The 21,269-nt window shown below is 44.3% G+C and overlaps 1 protein-coding gene across 3 annotated transcripts in view; it reads left to right on the top strand.

Moving 5' to 3' along the window:
• The first annotated feature begins 6,002 nt into the window (after positions 1-6,002).
• The window catches only part of ZNF608 (zinc finger protein 608), an 87,716-nt gene continuing 72,449 nt past the window's right edge, over positions 6,003-21,269 (top strand). For 2 of the 3 annotated variants that reach the window (XM_074570281.1, XM_074570284.1), the window contains exons 1-2: positions 6,003-6,504; positions 9,775-10,823. In XM_074570281.1, coding sequence (XP_074426382.1) covers positions 9,936-10,823 — 888 coding nt within the window. In that variant the 5' untranslated portion in view covers positions 6,003-6,504; positions 9,775-9,935. Of the gene's footprint in view, positions 6,505-7,157; positions 8,807-9,774; positions 10,824-21,269 lie in introns of those variants that run through there. The other variant, XM_074570282.1, reaches the window with a different exon arrangement.

The raw sequence follows: 21,269 nt of genomic DNA on the forward strand, positions 1-21,269 counted from the left end.
GATACTCTCTTCACTTGTAGCTCCAGTGGCCCACATACTTCATCTGTTAAAATGCCTCTCGGCTTGATTATCAAGATCTCAGGCATTCGTCTTGTCCCAGAGCATTTATTTTCTGCTTCCACACCTCTGCAGTTTTTACATCTACCAGACTTCAACTCCCAAACACTTTCTGATAACTTCTTTGGTGAGTTTTCAGGGTCATTCCTCTTCAAGCTCCTTTCTGTCAAAAATGTAGCAGCATGTTTCCTCATTCCTCCCCTGAGGTTGATATACCTAACCTTGGCTTCAAAAACTTTCACAGATTCATTCTTCACTTCACCAGCCAATACACACTCTGCCTCTTAGTCATTTTTATGTTACTCCTAGTGTGTACTATCTGATCTTACTGCTGGCCTGTTCCTTCTACTCATCCAGCATCATGCTTCTTGCTCTCCTTTCACATTGGACAACAAATCCCTCTCACCCCTGCTTCTGCCACAGACTCCTTGTGTCTAACTGGCTACTTCTCCACAAACTCCATTTCAAGACTCATCTTCCCTCTCCCTGGCCTATGACTCCTATCCTTCTCTCTAATAAAACAATCCAATCCTACTCCCTAAGCCTCAGTTTCATTTCCCCATGTTCATTTTTTCCCTCTGAAAACTTGAAGTATGGCACCCAGCCACTGGCCTTTTGTACGTTTTTCACCTTCGCGCTACTATAACGTGGATGCTGCCCGACCAAAATACTGAATCTGCATCCATCACTTCTATTACAAATTATAATCGAATGTGGAACATTAAGCTATTTTGTATGAAGGCAGCTGTAAAAAATACACTGTGTAATAGAGTACTAAGGCTATGACAACAGGCTATAACAGATTTTAACATGTATTGCCTGATTCGCATCGCAAACAGTCTATTAAGCAAGAAATACATGTTTTTAATATTATCTGAATGTTTACACAATGCACTACATAAGTAAACAAGCTGTTGTTTAAATGACTTGAGGAGAAATTGAGTATCTATACAGTGGACTGAAGGCTATGTTCACATCTGGGTAAAAGGCTTGTAGTTCAAATTCTACAGCACAACTTCGCAGAACTATTAAGTTAGGAACTGGAAAAGACTTACTAGGTCATTCAGTCCATTTTTATGCCAGAATGGAGTCATTCCCCATAGTATTTATTTTTAGCACTTTTTCCAGCCTAATTTGCAAGTCCTATGCAATGGGACATTAGGACTTCCTTTGGGACACTATTTATTTCACTGTTTATCACACTTCACTGTTAGGATTTTTTTAAAAAAACTTCAACTGTTGTTTTTCTTTTCTTTTTTCTTTCTTTTTTTTTATCCCCTGTGCTCTCAGGGGATATTCTGTCTACCTTTTACACTCTCTCCCTACCCCCAAATAAATACACATACGTACACACATGCACACAGAGTCTTTCAGAAATCATTCCCTCCAGTTGCCTGTTGCCAGGCCATTTTTGTTGCTCTTCGATAAACACCACAGCAGTACTTTGTTTCCATATATAACCTATATTTGTGTACTGAAACATCAGATACACTGACCTTTAGACTAGATAACAAACTGAGACTCCTTGTGAATACGCAAATAAATGTAAGAGAGTCTATGGACTGCTCTAAAGAAGAAGAAAACATTGTTAGCATTGCCTCTTTCAAAACAAAAAGTAGTATCTAACATAAGTGTCTGCCAAGTGTATAATGACTCCTCTGTATGTTTGCATCACCAGTTCCCACACTCCGGTCCGTCTATGGATCACTGGCAGTCTGCAATGCTGTAATAAATTATCCACAACTAATCCGCAGAGCCAGTAGTTTGGCACATCAATTAAAAGCTCACCCATAGGACTGTGGGATAGGCTGTGATAAATTCGGCGGGTTATAAGGATGTTTCCAAAAATTTTTGGATCCAAAATTTTCAGATCAATATGATAATTTCCAATGTACTGACTTTCAAATCTGAGGTGAGAAACCCTTTATGTGCAAAATGTTGTTTATGAGAGAAGTGACACTCATTGTTTACCTAATTAACCTGGCAAATAAGTCTTCAAGAGAAAGAGATTTTTGTCCTCTAGTGCAAAGTTGAAGAAAAATTAATAATGGTTTCACCTTTGCAGAGTTATAATACTGAGGCCGCCTGCACATACACGTACCTCTGCTCCTGCAACATGAAACGCAGGAACAAAGGGTGCAGTTGGAAGAGGTCGTCTGAGGGAAGGTAATCAAGGCCTAGCTGCAAGTGATGGTACGACTATGTGGTATTTTCAGACATTAATAAATTTAACACCTGTGACCTTAAATTTCCTCCTATTAGCAGGATGGGGCATGGGCAAGGATTGGGAAAAAGCCCTTCCCGAAGTCTCCCGTGAATAAGTGTTTGCTGTAGCCTTTATTTCCCCACCCAGGCCAGCCCCTAGACACAGATGCCCCGTGATTTCGGGGACGAGGGAACCGGGAGGACGGGGATGTGTGTGTGACCCGGCCGCCCCCCCCGGCCCCGCCAACTCCCGCCGCGGAGCCGGGCGCGCCCCCGCCCGGCCTCAGCCAATGAGAGGTCGGGAAAGAGATTTCTAGAGCGCTGATTGGTCGCTGCCCGCTCGGCGGCCGGGGGAGCGGCGGGGCCGGCGGGGCCAGAGCTGGCCGCCGCTCCGGCCATGGATGATGGGGGGGTGTGGTGTGTGTCCTCCCCCCACAGGTCCCCCCATTGACCTTGTCGCCAGGCTGCTCTGGGACAAGATTAAAAAAAAAAAAAGAAAAAAAAAAAGAAAAGAGCGTTTCCTCATAACAAACGTGTTTTTAAGCCGTGCGGGAGCGTAGAATGGGAGCCGCGCATTCCTTTCCCTCAAAAAACAGGCGTTTGGCTGTAATTTTTCTCAGGCTGTGTGATGCATATGTCAGGCAAGATTAAAAAAAAAAAAAAACGGGGGGGGAGTGTGGATGGGGGATCTCTTTGGGATTATTAGCGCTCTGCAGCTGCATCAATTAAAAACGGATTTCCTATTTTAGACAAACATCACTAATTTATTGGCCTTCTGTCTGTCTTGTAAAACGTACGCGAATGCAAAGTTGTAATTTAATTTGGCGAGCAGGCAGAAATTAAGGCGAAAGAGGGAAAGAAAAAAAAAAAAGCCACTAAATCACACAGCAGGCGCTGGCCTCTTTTTTGAAATGGGGACGTTTCCAACCTGACACGACAATGTGAGTTAAGCGGTCTTTTTGCAGCCCACTCATGGGAATCAGCGACTGCAGATGCACCCACGGTGCCCGCGAGTGGTCCTGCTGTAACTTCTGCCACAGAACTGGGTAAATAAAACCCTGCTTCGGTAATCATGCAGGACGCTGGGCAGGCTCCTTCCCTGCACAGCCATAGACAAAAGCCCGGGGGGGGGCGAGAGGGGAGGCTCCCCTCTGAATTTCGTGATCTGGGGAGGTTTGTGGGGATATTTTACCCACCAATTGGCAGCTGTGGTTGGAGAGACGGCTCTTCCACGGACCGCTGCTTTCAGAAATTAAAATGATGGTGTAACGCAGATAAAGCAGAGGCATTTTTGCAATCTCTCCCAGTGACTGTTCCTTGGCTAGTTAACAGACCATCTATTCAGAAGCAATTTTCTTTGGGCTGAAATTATGTGCTGACCGTAGCAGATCACTTCCCATAATACCCCTTCCCCCACCCAACGCTAAATACAAACTGTCTCCTACTCACTGTATAATAATGTGAAAATGACTGTAATTTCGCAGACGAGAAGCAGCCCAAAGTGAAACGTGTCTAAACAGAGGTCGATATTGAAAAATCAGGGCCATTACCTAAATCTGAAAAATACATACTGTAAAGAAACAGGAACAGTGATCCGCGACTAAGCGGACTAAAAAAAGGAGGCTCGGTGTTGCTGATGTTAAAATTTTCGCTACCCACTGAGTGAAATCACCCAAAAGTTACCCCGGGGGAAGCTGTGATTTTCAGTACCTGGTGACATTATGCATGCTCGTTCTCCCGCGAATTGCAAATGCCCGGCCACCCCCGCTGCCGCCGGCAGCGTCCCAGCCACCGGGGCACCCACACCGGCCACCGTCCCAGCGCCGGGTCGGGGGGGCAGGGACGCCTTCACACCCCGGCATTTCGTGTTTGTGCTACACGCATCCCCTGCCTTTAATTTTTCTTTTAATTCCCCCCCCCCTTTTAATCACTTAAAAAAATAATGTGATCAAGGGCCTTCTTGGCAATGAACTCACCTCTGCTCATAAACCCTTCATTATCAGCCCCTGAAGGGGAAGTGTTTTTACACCAAGGGGACACGAAACGGCTTTTCTCCAGGTGTCTTCCAGGCCTCCCACGGGAGCCTGTGCCGGTGACCCCGGAGGGCTCGGAGCGGGGCCGGGGTGAGGGGCGATGGGCAGCCGGGGCTCCCGAAGGACCTGGGCGCGGTGGCTCGGTGGCCAAAGCACAGCCGGCTGCCCCATCACGGCTGGCTTTTACCACCCCCACCATCCCCATCTTGCGTCACCTTCCCGATGCCCCGGCAGCGACCAGGTTTTTAGGAGGTTTTACTTCTCCGCTACCTCTCCGCTAATCACCCCTTTGATGGGAAAGCGTGTAACGCGGGGACGCTGACGCCCGTAATTTGCTCAGCTGGATGACGTCCAAAGAGGTATTTTGTCACCCTGTCACGGGTGTGCAGGACATCGTAAAATGCCACGCTTTGACTGCTCTCGCCGGAAACCTTGACTTGGGCAACGCGTGCGTTTGGCAAGAAAAACATTCCCTATCGATTTTCACAGGGAGATAATTCCCAGTGAGATCAAGGGAAAAGGAAAAAGAAAAAAAAAGGGGGTGGGGGGTGGGGATGGTAAACCGTGCTTAAGGGCATGAAAAAGGACAGGGTCCGACCCCCCGATGCCGCGGGCGGCCGCCGCCCCCGCCCCCCACTGCCGTCCACGAAGGGTTAAACGCAATTTAACGCAGTGGTGTAGCATAATGGCTCCCAACCTAAACAAAAGGCATGATTAAGGGGGATATTTTCGAGCTACACAAAGCCCGATAGGGAAGATTTGTGTTACTAATTCCTGTGAAAGGATGTTCACGTGGTAGTTATACGGTCGCTGGCATTCACAGTTCAGTGCGTGCAGCAGTAAATCAGCAGCCTGGAAACAAAAGGGTTATTTTCTGCTCCCCCTCCTTCCGAAAAAGAGAGGGGGAAAAAAAAAGAGAAAAAAACCCAAAACAATAAAACACGACCTGCCTAGCTTAAGCCATATTGTAAAAATGAACGTGGAATAAAATACGCAAGCAGGGGAAGGGAGAGGGGGAACGCAAGAGAGCGGGGTGGTGGGAAAGCGCAGCAGCAGTGCCTCGGTGTCCCCCCCCGCCCCGAGCAGAGGTGGGGGTTGCTGCCCTGCTCCGAACCTCCCTCCAGCCCCTTCCTCCAGACACTGTTTGCTTTTCTCCTCCACTAAGCACGAAAATAATCGCACATGTGTATCAGCAGCCCTCTCTCGCCGGCTTCAAGCTGTTATAATTTTGAATGAGGGGGCATTTAAAAATTATGAGTGAGATTCTAAATTGCCTCTTTGAAACCGGCACAGGGAAAAAAAAATAAAAATCATTCATCATCTCTTCGAAAACTGCCCTGAAATTAAATTAAAATGAAATGAGGGAGTCTTCCTCCCAACGTGTGAGTCTTGGCAGAGCTACTCTCCACCTTGGTTTTTCTTTTTTTTTTTTCTCCCCTCCTCCCTCTTTCTTCCTTTTTATTTTTTTTCCCTAAGCCCTAAATGTTATATAGGATAATTGAAATGGGAAACATGATTTGTAATCTGGCTGCAGCAGGAGGCTGCCGGCTGTGGCTGAGGGCTGTGTTTGTGTCTGTATCTGCGTGTGTGTGCGCTGTCTGTGTGTGTGTACACTGTGTGTGTGTACAGTGTGTGTGTGTATGGTGCGTGTGTGTATGGGGGTGTGCATTGGGGGGGGGTGTGTGTGTGTGTGTGTGTGTGTGTGTGTGTGCGCGTCTCCGTCTCTCACCCTCGCCGGCAGGCAGGAGGAGCGGCGGGCCAATCGGAGAGCCCGGTTTCATAAAAGCTGGCTTCTGATTGGCCGGCAGGGACAGGGCATTGTGAACAAAGAAAAGTCGCTCTCAGGTAGCGCGGCGGAGCGGGTCCCACTCCCCCGCCACGGCCGCGCCGCGGGGCAGCGCCCGCCTCCCCCGGGGGTGTCCGGCGGTGCGGGGACGGGCGGAGGCGCCGCTCCTTCTCCTCCCCCACCGTCCCCCCCCGCCTCACCCCCCTTTGTGTTGTTTTTTTTTTTTAATTTTGTTTCTAGAAAGAAAGGAGGGTTCATGGTATCTGGTGTGCTCTCGTCTTCCAAACACAATAAATCTGTTGAAGACATTAGTTGGTTTTTTTCTTTTTTTTTTTCTCCCTTCCCTAAAATAAAAAGCGGCTGCAACAAAAACACACTCAAATGCAGTTAGAAGGAAAAGGTCAACTCGATCCAATACAGACCGTAAGTACGGTTGCGTGGTGTGTCTATAGCACTTAGAGGGGATTTTTATTTTTTTTTTTAATTTTTTCTCTGCAAAGGGGAGCGTTAAGAGTTTTGGGAGTTGAGATAACAAGGGATTTTTTTCGGGTTTTAAGCAGGAAAAAAAAAAAAAAGGAATCCCACAGGCAGGATGAGTTATTTGAGGGAAATAAAGAGGGTGAAAGCACTGTAGCCACACAAATCATACTTGACGGTGCACTCGGGGGGTGTTACAGCATGGTGCCTTTTTGGGGTTTTAACTAACCAAGGGGGAAAAATAAAAGTGACACCATGCCAGACAAGCCTGCAGACCTCCCCTTCCCCCTCCCCCCCCGCCCCCCACTTCGCCCCCAGCCCCCCGGGCCCGGCGCTCGTTAGGAGCGGCAACGTGCGGTGGCGGGGGTGGGTACGGACCCGTTCCGGCCACCGCTCCCCTCACACCGGGACGCCGGGCTGGAGATGGGGGGTTGATGGGGGGTAGATGGGGGGGGGGGGGGGGGCGGGCGGCCGGGCGGGGGTCGCCGGTCGGCCCCGAGGTAACGGCGGGTTCCCGAGGTCCTTCGCCGCCGCGAGCCCCCCGGGCTGCAGGGACACCCCCCCCGCCCATCCCCGTTGTGTGGGGGTGGTGTGTGGCGGTGAGAGGCCGCCTGTCGCGATGTGGGGTTGGTTGGGCTTTTTTTGTTTTTTTGTTTTTTTTTTTTTTTTCTTTTTTTGGCGTGTTAAAGACCCGTCCGGCGCTCGCTGGATGCGCTTGTCACCCATTTCTTTTTCTTTTTTTTTTTTTTTTTTTTTTTTTTTTTTTTTGTTGTCACGACAGCCAATGGAGCCCGCCGGCCTCACGTGACGCGGGAGGCCTGAACTGTTACGGAACCGCCGCGCCTCGGGGGTTGGCGGTTGCTGGCGCGAGCGCCCCTCCTCCCCCCCCCCCCCTTCCCCTCACTTCACTCCCCCCGCCTCCCGCCCGCCACCGGCAATTCATTACGGCTTTTAGCTTCCCATCGCCGGCTAATTAAAAATACTAAGCTAAAGCTCCGAGACCGTCTGACTTGGGGAAGGCGGGGGGGAAGAAGGGGGAGGGGGTAAGAAGTAGGCTGCGAGGCTTTGCCGAGACAATGAGGTGGGAGCGATCTGTCCTGAAAAAAGGGTCGTCTGCTTTATCTCCTCGGACTCTAATTACTGAATTACTTACCGCATGACTGATTAGCCCAAGCTCCCGTTTGTTTTTTTGGTTTGTGTGTTTGTTTTTTTACTGCCTTTTTCCCCCCCCCCCATTATTATTATTTCTTCCGAGACAGCAATTTGAAACTCTGATTTGTGCCTATGCTTTCCCCCCCCCCCCATTTTATTACCGTTTTTAAAAAGCGTTGATTTGAGGCGGGGGGGAAGGGGGGAGGGCGACGGCAGACATCCTCACCCACCCACCCCCTCCCCGAAAAGCTTATCCCTGGGAAAATTTACTTGGTTTGAGAGCACGCTGTCCTCCCTCCACTCCCACAAAATGTTTTGATAACCGGTTTATCAGATCAGTGATTCCCCCCTCCCGCTCCTCCTCTTCCTCGCCTCTCCCCCCCCCCCGTCCCTCCCCCCCCTCCGTTTCCCCTCAAGTTACTTCAAGAAATCAGATCTGTCAGGACGGGCGAAAAAAATGCCACTTCCCAACTAACAGGCGGAATCCAGCCCAGATTTTCAGTCCTTTCTTCTTCTTTTTTTCCTTCCTCCCTTTCACTAATTTATCCCGATGTTAGCACATTCTGTCTTGTAACACCCGGGCGCCTGTAGGTTTGTTTCATGGGATCATTACTTACTGATCAGGATGGCTCCCAGGTCCGGGGCTGAAGACGGAGTGTGAAGTTGGGGAAACATTTTTTTTTTTTTCTTCTTCTTAAATTAACTGTGATGATTATTACCTCTCGGTGCTCATTCAGGAAAAGCAAACAAACAAAAATCTGGTCCTTGATGCTTCAGTTCTGAATGTGAAATATTACCAACCAGCTGCTAAAGTTGTGGGGATCAGCATTTTTTTTTTCTTACTGTTTTTTTTTTTTTTCTTTAAGCAAGGAGGAAAAAAAACCTAAACAAACAAAAAAAAAGGACTTCTGATCCGTGTGCCAAAGTAGGGGGAGATATGTTATTGACCGATTTATACTGGCTGAGATGATACTTGCTTTCTACTTCTTGATCACTTGGTCTTTAAGTAAAATGAGGCACAGAGTTGTTGCTGAGACGAGTGGGAACACAGCATTTTGATTTGCTGGTTTAATTAAAAAATGATAAAGGATTAAAGGTAAGCATTATGCCTATATATGTATAAATATTTCGACAGTCGACTGTAAAAGGGAGAGATCCCTTTAAAAATCGTTTTAACTAAGCTTTGTCAAACACACACTCATTTGCGGTCACTGAGGCCACCTTGGTGCAGATCACTTAAAGTGTATGTCTTAATCAGTTTCCTGTACAGTCAGTAATACTATATTTAACAGACCTAACAATTGTGTGACCTAGGAGTACATTAGAACTGCTGAACTGCTTTTAGAACTGTTATCTTGAGAATATTTTTTTTAAAGAAAGAAGACCTTTTTATTTCTTTTTTTTCTTTTTTCTTTTTTTTTTAACCTATGGAGTTAATATTTTCCAGTAGACGTTTGTGTTTATAGGTTGTTGGTTTTTAACAGAAGCTGTATTGTGGCAAGGAAAATTAGGTTTCCCACTTCCCTTAGTGCTCCCTCCCTCCCCCCCCCCCCCCCCCCCCCCCAAGAGATTAAGTAGAAGGGGGGTAAAAGATAATGTAGGAGAGTCACAAAACTTCAAGGGTCTGGTTTAAAGCCACAAAATCCATGGAATGCAGTGAAGAGTGAATCTGTGTCCTTCCTTTACTCTCTTTCGTGCCTAGGTGGTGGTCCAAGGGGTTAGATTACAACATGTGCTCGAACAGCTAGGCACCACTTCTAAGACTGTATTTCCTGAGCTTTGTGGATTTAAATCATGTAGTTCTTTTTTTTTCTATCTTTTTTTTTTCCCCTTTTTTGTGGACATGACTTTTTAAGAGCAATTGTGGACGTTGGTATACAACTAGATTAAAGATGCTCACTATAAAAGCATCACGGCCGCTGCCTCCGGTTTAACAAACTTAAGAAAAAAACGTGGCAATGGTGCATGATTTCGCTCCCCCTTTCTTGCCCCCTTTTTATTAGTCGTCTTATATTCTGGTAATAGCCAGAGAAGAAATATTCAACTTTTCCCCCCTCCTCACAGGACAAGGTGGACGTGGACTGCGGGTTGTGAACCTAGACGCACCTGGGGGAGGAAGACAAGAAGAGTTGAACTTAAAGAGAGCCCAACGGAGATAAACGAATGTCCCCGCATCTCCAAAGGAAAGTTCATCGGATTTTTACTCTAGAGATCTCATCTTCAGGATGTCATTGAACACTTCCACTGCAGAAAAAGGTGTGGATCCAAACGCGGTTGACACTTACGACAGTGGCGATGATTGGGAAATCGGTGTTGGGAATTTAATAATCGATTTGGACGCCGATTTGGAAAAGGACAGACAGAAATTTGAGATGAATAATTCTACTAATACCACCAGCAGCAGCAACACCAGCTCCAAGGATTGCGGGGGTCTGGCTTCCAGTGGGGCTAATGCTACCTCAGCCTTAGCTGATGGCCTAAAATTTGCTTCTGTTCAGCCCTCTGCTCCCCAGGGGAATTCCTCTCACAAAGAGACTAGCAAATCAAAAGTGAAAAGGAGTAAAACTTCTAAGGATGCTAATAAATCTCTGCCTTCTGCTGCCTTGTATGGGATTCCTGAGATCAGCAGTGCTGGCAAGAGGCAGGAAGTCCAAGGGCGCCCTGGAGAGGCAACTGGCATGAATTCAGCATTGGGTCAAAGCGTGAGCAGTAACCCAAACGGCAATAATAACAACACCAGCAACACCACCACCATTGCCTCTTGTGGGAAAAACAAAGAGGAGAAACCAGGTAAAGCCCCGGGCAGCAGAGGCTCCAAGAGGGATAAGGATGCGGGAAAATCCAGGAAGGACAAGCAGCACGACCTGCAGCAGGGCCACCCCAACGGCAGTGGGGGTGGCAATAGCCAGGCTCCCCCTGGGCACCTCTATGGCTTTGGGGCCAAGGGAGGCGGTGGTGGAAGCAGCAGCCCCTTCCACTGCACCTCCTCTGCTGTGGGGGAGGTGAGCAAAAGTACCCCGGATTCAGGGTTAATGGGGAACTCTATTTTGGTAAAGAAGGAAGAGGAGGAGGAGGAGAGCCACAGGCGAATCAAGAAATTGAAAACAGAAAAGGTAGGACAAAGCTCCTCTCCACCTCTTCTCTTCTGTGTCTCCTTGTGTCTATAATAAATGTTCCACAACTGTGTGTTTGGCTCCTGTGTCCTTCTCTCTGCTGTGTACTTGTGACGTGCATCTGCTCTTCCTCTCTCTCTTAAAAAAAAGACCCCAAACAACCCTGAGACCTCTTTCCTAGCCAGAGGACACCATGTTTTGAGTGTGCTGCTCTTCCTTAAGATTCCCCCTCCCTGTCCTCAGACCTGGAGAACATTTCTGTCTTTAAGTCTTCTTTTTGGTTGTGCTTGCCCAGAAGCAGAAACCCTGAGATGACCCTGACTGAGCTGTCCCTGGTTTTAGCAGAGAGCAGCAGTGTCGGTACCAGCAGGATGGCACGTGTTTGCAGGCTGGAGGTCGATGTGTTTGCCTAGGGGGGTGTTGCAGCTCAGGCACCCGGAGCAGCAGGTCTCCTATGTGCTGACACTTCTCCACAGCACTGGCGGGGCATTGGTGGCTGTTCCTCTCCCAGATTCCAAAGGGACCCTTCTCCCCTGACCCGCTGTCTGGAGTTGAGATAGTGCTTGGTGGGGGAAAGAGGAGGCACCGGGAGAGTCCCGGGCTCCACCGCTGGGCTTCTTTGTGGAGGCACAGGATGCTTGTCGTCCTGGGTGCTGCTGTGGTACGGCAGCCCAGCGGCCCCAGAAGCTGGCGTTGAGGACGGGGAGGAAGGAGCCAGCAGCCAGGAGGTGCCTCTTGTCCTGCTGGAAGGAGGAGGCTGGGAGGAAGGGAATGCACCTTGTGCTGAGATGTGCCTGTCTGCAAAAGAGCTTTCGGAACAGAGGGGAGCAGTTTGTCTCCCGTCTAGGGGGAGCTTTCCTGCCTGAGCCCCGCCGACTCTTGGATGCGAACTGCTCGTTTGTTGAGTGGTTGAAATGTATGAAAGAAATCAGATGGGGGTGTGTGTTTTTTCTTCCTTTCTGTTACGTTGCGTTATGAAGGATGCTTTCTCTCAGAATAGATGGCCACGACTCCATTCTTTGGGAAGGGTGGAGGGAGAGCTTGGCTTTTGTTAACCGCTGTTTGAAGGAGGTTCTGGTGTCGGCGGGAATTGTTCTGTCCGTAGGGCAGAAGGCATCTTCTGGGGGACCTTGGGGCAAGCGTTGGCCCCGGATTATGAGTCCAGTGAATTCTACAGGTTGTTAAACAAAGATAACTTGGTCTGCCTGCAAAATAATGCAAACCAACACCACCCTCACACACCCCCAATGAACAATCTCAGGGTGTTAGATTGTGACTTTATTGTCAGCTGTTGGTCTTAAATTACCTGCTTTTACAACTTCCCTGAGTGAATGTTCAGGGATGGGAAAACTTTCGGGTCAGTGTTAACTATATGGTCTGCAAGCGTCTGGAAGGGCTGAAGGTCTCAGGGAAAAGTTACGTATTTTTATGATCCGTTACCGGCTTTTTTGTATTTCCATCATGTTGAAGTTTTTGTAGTACTTAAGTCGACTGGAGGATTAGATTTGGGTGTTCACGACATCAGATATTTGTTAAAATTGGAAGATAATTTCAAGGGCTTCTGTTCAAGGCAAAGAACAAATTAAATTTCATATTGTATGCATATTATTGCTTTTAAGATAGCATATCTACGGATGAATTTGAATGAGCCTTGTGACCTTTTCTAAATGCAGATGAGAAAAACAGATTGCTGTAATTCATGTGTGTACATTTGTGCCATGATTTGTGAAAGTTCTGTTCGCGGCGGAAAGGTGTCCTAAAATCTCACGGTCTCTTTATTAACTTAGTACAGTAGGCATTTACTTCTGTTGCCAATAGTCTTCAAATTGCAGTTCTCTAATCTGTTTTAACTATCTAGATAAATTGCCCTAATCCGGTCTTCACAATGGCTGTGGTTAAAGAGTCAGAGCCATTTGATTGGATTCAGTGGCTGCCTGGAATGTGGGAGGTACTGCCCTTTTGCCACCCCCTTAGCCTTTTAATCTCTCAGCCAAATGTTCACATTCAACAATTTTGTTTAGCTGGCAATCTGAACATTTCAGTATCTCAAAGGCTGCTGTCATGGCAACAGAGATTAGAGGGTGGTGTGGTTTCTCCCGTTTTTGTGTTCTTTTCACTCTCTAGTCACACAGGAAATTGTATGAAGGATCCATGTACATGGGAGTAACCTGACGTGCAGTGTAAATTGGATGGCGTGTGAATTCGGAGCAGACGTGTGTGTGGAGGGGGTTTTGGAGCCCCTGGTGCACTTGGCATGTGTAGCTGTTGCTCCAGGAGGAGGTTTTGAGGTTGCGTTTCCAGCCACAGCCTCTGCTGTGGACATGCAGTGACTTCAATGTGGGCTTTGCCCATCGGAGTCGCCCAGCATTAGCCGTTGTCTGGCACAGTGCTGTCCTTGCTCCCTGCCTCAAATAACATCCCTGGGTGTTTCTCTTCCCAAAGACTGGCCCCTTCTAGACAGACAATAATAATCAAGCTCCTTGCTGACAACGGTTGCAACCTTAAGCCCAGCCTGTGGCTCTTTTACTGAAACTTAAGTGTTTTGTATTTGTTCTAATGGCTTTTTTCCCATCTGTTTAATAATGAGAAAGATACATTTTTAAGGCTTTCAGATTCCTTAAGTGTTCTCGCTCTTTCACTGTTTAAACACTAGAATGTATATGGTGTACTTGCACAAAGCACCTTGTGTCTGTAGATAAATAAATAATTTTCAAGCCTGCCTGTGAAAATAAATTTCCAGCTATCTTAACGCTGTGAAAGACACGTCTCATGAATTTGGATGTTTCCTCTTAGACACAAATGAGTTCATGCCTGCCAATGCAAAATCTACAGGTTTTTGTATGTGGTGTGGAATATAATATTGCATTTGTTTACTATTTGTGAAAAGCTTGGAGCAGATTCCCAGGAGTTGTAGTCACTGTTTAGCTTTCACAGCATGCTTCAATGTCTATTTTTGGTCTATTTATTCTGTTTCCTTGCTGCAGAAAGTCATGTAAAACATGATAAATTGGATCTTATGAAGCCTAATTAAATCAATGACTGTGTTCTGCTGGCTCTTTTATGCCGAAACCGCAAGTATGTTGTAAAAGTCGCCACTCCCCTAATATGTGGATAAAGTCAAAGTATGCTGTAATTCTAAGACGTTTGAGCTATATTTGTGCAGACCATCTTGTGGTTAACCCACCAGTGACATGTCTGAATAAGTAGCTTTGACAGGTAGGCTAACCACTCCTAAGATTTTTGGTGTTAAAACCTGTCTCCATTTTCCATTTTTCATCTGTACCGTTTTTAGCACAGTTACTGACTGTTTGTCAGCATGAACTCTTCATCTGTTTTAGCAAAGCTTTTTGTGTTCTTAACAGCTGTTTCATTGAAAAGTGTTCAGAGTATTTACAAGAATTTGCTTTGTGCGTGTTACAGGGAGATTTGGGGATTCAGACAGCCACAATTTACTCTGATATACAGGAAAATTGTATTTGGCACGTGAAAATCAGTATGCTTACGTGAAAATAATACAGAAGATACAAAGCTGTAATCAGAGGTGTCTAGTTGCAGTTTTTAAATGAATCAGTCTAGTGATACTCCAGGACTGAATTTTTCTCTTGTGTTAGCTTATTGCTTCTCATTAAGACTGCATTTCACATCAGAAAGTTGTCTTCAGCAAATTAACATGTTGGCTGCTATTGTTTATTTTACCTTCACTTTTTTTTTTTTAATAGCAGGATCGAGGGTGTTTTACACTCCATTGGGAAACTGTGCATTTTACCTATTGATGTAAATCATTTAAGTACATGCTTTGATTAATGATGTTATGGAGATATGCTTTTCATGTACTTCTCTTGCCGGCCTTGGGTGTAGTTTATTCACTGTGAAATAAAAGGGCAGGGAGGTCACTTGCTGTAATTAAAGAACAAAGTCCATTGTTGTTTGACAGCAAACTGTTTTGAAAGCTACATAAGGGATTTAGCTGTTAAAAACATTGATAACTATGGGTGTCTAACAATAAGCACAGCTCAAGGTTCTTAAAGTTCTGTAGTGCTGTCTCGTAGTGTGACGGTGCTTTTTGAGCTGGGTGAAGAGGTGTTGCCCTTTGGCTTTCCCTGTGAACCTGCCGACCTCTGCCAATATGTACAGCCAGATCCGCTATTGAGTTCCCCTGCAAAGCAAGAGCCAGCGGAGCACAAGGGGGGGGCAGCCTAGAACATTTAGAGCATAAAGTAAAGGGGAGCTGATAACCTTACTCGGAACTACTGAGAGGAAAAAAAAAATAATTTCGCTTTGGGCATTGGTAATTTTACAATTTTAATAACTTCATAAATACCCAGTAAAAAGGAAAGGATTGATTGTCCAGATGTCATGAGGTTAACCACGTTCTCCATGTTAAAGGGCTTTCCTGCAAGACTGTTTTAATTATAGCTATATAAAGACTTGTTTTTCCAAAGTAGCATTTTATAGTCCAATAAATGAAATGTATGTTAAAAGTGCTAAGCAAAATCTCCCGTAACCATAGAGGTGTTCAATAACCAGATTCAAGTACATGGAAAGTACCATCTGTTCCTAGTTTTCAGCATAAAACCAGGAATTGAATAGCTGAGATTTGCTCATATTTTTTCGACTCTCTTTCTTTTTTTATTATTATTATCATTATTTTAAAAAGTTCACCTGGCACTTTATAGAAGCTTTCTGAAATGCAATAATACAGGAGAGACTGTGAAAACACATGTTCGTACATACAGTTAACCAGTTCCACTTTCATTTAAAGAGATTTCCAGAAGCTCAGTCATTGAAGAATTTATAATAGTGAATCACCTCCTGCAGGCAAACACAATAAGGGTCAGCTCTTCAAAGGTCTTACTATTTAGGTAGAACCTGAATTATTCTGTCAATTTTTCCCGACGAGGTAAAAGGAAAGGGGGGAGGGAGGGGGGAAATGCCTCTCAAAGGATAACTTTAGCAAGCTCTTATCAGTCACCTAATTGCACATGATAAAACCACTGACTAAAATTTTCCATGCAGAGACTTTCCTGCTCTTCAGAGAAGTGTTCTAGAATCGTTGATAGCGGGAAAATTACTCTTTTAAAGATATCTTAAGTTCTGAACTGTTAGGCAATGAGATTCTTGGCTGCAGCCTACCAGCCCTGGATAAAACACCATCCGGCCTTTGTTTGAGGTCTTTTACTGAAGCTAATGACTGGTCTTGTGCCGCCCTGAGATAAATGACATTATCTCTGAGTAGTCTGACAGGAAACAGACATGTTAATGGTGAAGCTGCGGGGAGGATCTGCTGCAGCTCTGACAAAAGAGTAAAGCTTGGACCCCTGGTAGTGATCATTAACACATAATGCATTCCAGCTTCTCCTACCAGGCCTTTGATAATTGGAACGCTATTTTATCGACAACAACGTAAATCATAAATCTGAAACGTGCGGTTTTTCTTGTGTGCTAAAACTCCTGATTTTTTTTAAAGAAAGGAATGATCTAGTTTTTAAAAGGTGTCATCCGTAGGCTCCATCATACTGACGTTTGTGGGAGACTCTGTGGCCTGCCCTCTGTTAATTGGACACATCCTTTGCATGTTGCATGCAGGTTCCCCTTTATTTGCTCTGTGTTATCCATGCGATTTGCATTTGTAAAAGTAGCCTAAATGCTGTTCCTTCAGCGAGAGCAGGCCTTGTCCTGTGCTTGTTTTGTAAAACAGGTGTATTCACAAAAACCCAACAATCCACAACAGCGGGGAAAAAAAAAGTTCCCTTAGATAAGACTGTTCAGAGTAGGTGCAGGGTGGAACATCACGGTACCCATTATCAATTGAAAATTTGTACATTGTACAGGGCTACACAGATCTGCTTCTGTTTCTCTCCTGCGTCACTGTGCTGCATGTGTCCAGAATCCCACCATGTTCTGTACCTGCTGGCCTGATGGATGGTGGTCCCAGTGCCTCCATGGTTTGGAGGTCACTGGGTCTCAGAACAGTTGTGTAAGCCCTGCTGACTACCCAGGCCACCTCAAGACTGTTCCAGTTGAGAGCTAGAATGCACGCATCCACTTGTTAAAATCCATTGGACAGGTAGGAGAGCAGGTGTCTGAGATATCCCCAAAAAGGTGTCAGTTGTGAGGTTAATAATGAGTGTGAGATTATATCCTGGCACCCTTTGGTCACCTCTGAAGCCACTAGGATTACACATATGTCTCAGAGCCACACATAGTATTAAAGGTCAACAAGTGTAATCTGTGAAACAGTAGATGAGAAGACTTGCCTAAAGAGAGGGTATAAAGAAATGGGAGTCCGTGGATGAAGGCCAACTATGCTTAGAATTAGAACTTCCTTCAAAATGCACAATATGTCAGCAGTATCTTGACAGCCTATGCATCCTTGACCCTAGAGCCATGGCCTTGGATGCAGTGTTCTTTTTGAAGCATTCCTTTTACTTGTGTGGAGTAAAAGAGTAAAACAAACCCCTGTGTTTCTCCACATCTTACATGGTGTTATTGGTACATGTGGTATCGAGCACATTTTATGAGCATCATCGGGAGTATGGTCTCAGAAATCCTAACATTTCTGCTATTAGAAACACCACCTTTACTTCTATTTTGGTTTTTCGTCACCCACCCTTGAAAAAAGGTTAGATTACTTCCGCAGCTACTTAGACAGCTTTGTGTTGTTACCGCATGTTCTGTATTTCTCAGATACAGTACTCAGTTTCTGAATGGCACGTGAGCTACATGTTCCAGATTTGTTCCATGGCATATATAATTGGGATTGCTGAATATAACCAAGTTTTAGAGTCTGCCTTGCTCTGAGCTGAGATACTTTGTACAGATAATCCAACAACCAGGTTATTCTTTACGTAATATACTTAGCACTGTACCAGTTTTATATTTTACTTACATAATGTTCTAACGTACATGGTGATATGTCACTGCATTTTCCTGGAAGGCTGGAGAGATTATCTGACTTCTCAGTTGTGCTTTATGTCTTACAACAGAAATACATCCTTCCATGAGTCCTCAGATAGGGTCACACCTGTGGATCTGTGGATACCGTGACTTCAGCTGAAGGGCTGGCCATGGTTTTGCAAAAAAATAGTGTTTTAGTGTGTTTACGTGTCCAGGAGTTATTTTTATCTTTTAATAATAATAATCACAGAAAATAGATCAATCTTTTTAAAATTTTAGTCTGTCATAACCTCCCCTGTTGGGTGAAAGACAGCAAAATGGTGTTAATGAAAATTTCTGATGATGACATAATTAGAAAAAGTAAATAGCTTTTTAAAATTTAGAGAAGTTATTTTATAATTATTATCTTTTTTCTTTTCAATTTGAGGAACTTTTTTTCTTTTTCCCTTCTTGCACCAGTGTTGGTGCCCAGTGGAGTCCTTTTGTGGTGTAGCGTTTCACCAAAGTGACTAATAATACAAGCTTTTTAAAATTTACTTAAAAATATGTTTGAAATGAGATAATTTTAATAAAGATAACAACCAGTTTTCATAGCAGGACTTGAGGGGTTTTGTTAAAATGAGATTTTTAAATCACAAGATTATTTTTTTTCATTATAATTACATTCTTGAATTAAAATCACGATATACTGCAGGCTATGAATAGCCATTTGGGCAAATATGAAGATCAGACTATGACTTTTGGTTGTGCTGTAGCCAGGGTTTCAGTAAGCATTCTCTATTGCATTTTCTCTTTTAATTCTGACTAAATGGTCTTGGCAATGGGAACAAAGCCTTTACATTTGAATGAAAGGTTGTAAAACTATTCAGAGTGACTTGACTGACAAGAAAGTTCTTTGTAAATTTTTTTCCCCCTTTTTTGAAGAAGCTGAGAGAAAATTCAAGGGGGTGGGAATAGGTAGTTTGCTCTGATGCCCCTGGTTGCATGTACATGTACACATGCATAATACATATGCTTATATATAAGATTACTTGATTAAACAACTTAAATGAGGGCGTAGGGTGAGTTGCATGTAATGAGATAGGATTGATGACACTATATGTAGGTTTTCCAGCTCTAGGGTAGCTATATTGTTGATTAAATTTTCTGAAACCTTAAGCCAACACTGTAAGTAAGAAAGTTGTATTTTAGTGACAAAAGTTTATAATATGTCTGCTTTTTTGTTGGCAAATACTGCTGAACCTCAAAACTAAGGGATCAACTCTTCTAGCATCTACATGTAACATCCACTGAGTTTATTCAGATCAAAGCCATTGGGAATGAAATGTGAAGCTCTTTGTTTCAGTAATTTGGAAGTGAAGACGTGCCATGTTGAATTGTATGTCCTTTATGATAATCTTCCTCAACCATTTTGATTTACTGATCTTCACAAATCATAGAATCATTTAGGTTGGAAAAGACCTTTAAGATCATCGAGTCCAACTGTTCAGAAAAAATAAACACTGAACATATGGTTCCCTTATCCTCTCCCATCATCTTCTCCCCATTTTTGAGTCTTCCTAGCTTAAATCTTATTCCTGGGCACCAGCCTGGCTGAGGTGTTTCTGTCTCCTAAGAATCTCCACCAAATAATAACGTAAGAAAAATGTCCTCGTGGGAATGTTTGAAGCATATGCCAACAGAGACACGTGAATGCAGTTTCTGCAGTCAAAAGAGCAAACTAAAATATATTGATTGTGGTTTCTTGATGTTTTCAAAACACTGGTATTCTAGTTGTTGAATTGTCTTGTCAGTTAACCAAGAAGCAGATGGCATTATGCCACAGAAGTGTATTTTTACTTAAAGGAACTTTAGAGGTTTTGATGTGTTTTCTTTTCCTCTTATTTCCCTGATGGCTTCTTTTTATTGAGGAGTAACATGAGGAGACCTGGTAGCAATTTTATTGCTTTCCCATAACAGTTTGAAATAATAGCATGGTCTTTGGTTGCCAGTCAAGTTTCTACCAGTCATCTTGATTCTGTTTTTTATCATGTGGCAGTGGAATATAAAAAGTATATGTTTGTAGCTTACCCTCAGAAACTGGCTCTTTTTTTCATGCTTCAATTAGCAACAGAAGACTAAGCTCCGATTGGTCACACTTTTATAAACTCCTAGAGCTCGCTTTCTTCGTTCTGATAAAAGAAATTGCCAAGTTTCGGCTCGGTTTCCCAGGAAATTTTGAGACACATCTGGCCTCTTTAACTGTGTGCACTAGACAGTTTGATTTTGCACACATTTAGTCATTTGCATTTTAGCGATTGAATTACTTCAGGGATTTTGTTAAGTCCACCACCAACCCTGCCCCCCCCCCCCCATAAATTCACACTGCTCAAATGCTACCTTTATTGGTGAATTTCAGTGATGCTGTGCTGAGCTATGGTAGAAATATGTCTGTCGCAGGAGTGGTACCATAGGTGTCTGCTACATACGCGTAGCTTTTACATTTTTCACTGCTTCCCTCAGCCAGTAAAAAGAGCGAAAAGCAACTTGTAATCTCCTTTCTCATAGCGCATAGGGCCAGACCAAATTATTTTTGGATTTCCTGTCACCTCCTTGGCTGATTTCTGTGGATGGCTTATGTTAAAAGCAACAATAATGTTTGAATTGGAAGGGTTTGGTCTTTGGGTTTTCATTCTTCATGGAGAACTGTTTATTTGTGTGTGGTTCGCCACACTACATGGATAGTACTATCAAATCTGTGCTTTATTATAGGCTTATAGCAGTGGAGTAATGGCAGTAGTTGCATGTTTCAGGGTTTCATGTTCTTGCCAATTCTTCCTTTTTGAAGGAGGGAAATGAAACCAAATCTGTATCTCTGCGACAAAAGGTAATAGTTAGAAGCAAATACAATTAGAAATGGACCTCATTACTCAGTTGAACTTTGTTTTGCTGCTAGGAGTTTTAAATTTCATTTAGTAAATGTCCAGGGAGTTGTTTAGTTAGCTTTCACTGACAATAAGGATCTAATATTCCAGGAGTACTTCTGGATATATTGAACATATTTGACATAATGTTTTACTGGTTAATTTTTGCCCTGGGTTTAACGTTAGGCAGTGTATGTTGAATTGCACCAGAGTTCTGGAATTTGAAGAAAAAATACGGCTGCAATTTGAGAACAATGAAGGTGGTTGTTCCACACCCAGTGTTACTAAAAAACTAAATCCAGTTCTTACCCACCTCAGCCAGTAGTAAGGTGCAGTGTCATGTAATAGCGGTACTAGTTGCTGTTTAAGGTCAGGACTGTATAGGTGTATGTATCCATGTATGTCAATATATGTATTCATATATATGGGGGAGGTGTATATATGCATGTGTATATACAGATATACACACACATACAAAAAAAAAAAAAAAAAGAGCTGCTACTGTTTTATAAATACAGCAACTGAGTTTTGGCTAATAGTCTGTATTTACATTTCATGTCCAGATCCTTTAACAGTCTTTCCTGTGATGCTGCACCAGATGCCAAACACTGAAGGAGAAAGCCAGCAGCTGTTTCCATTACAGCAT

This window comes from Larus michahellis, chromosome Z (genome assembly GCF_964199755.1).
Source record: "Larus michahellis chromosome Z, bLarMic1.1, whole genome shotgun sequence".
NCBI classification, from domain to species: Eukaryota; Metazoa; Chordata; class Aves; order Charadriiformes; family Laridae; genus Larus; species Larus michahellis.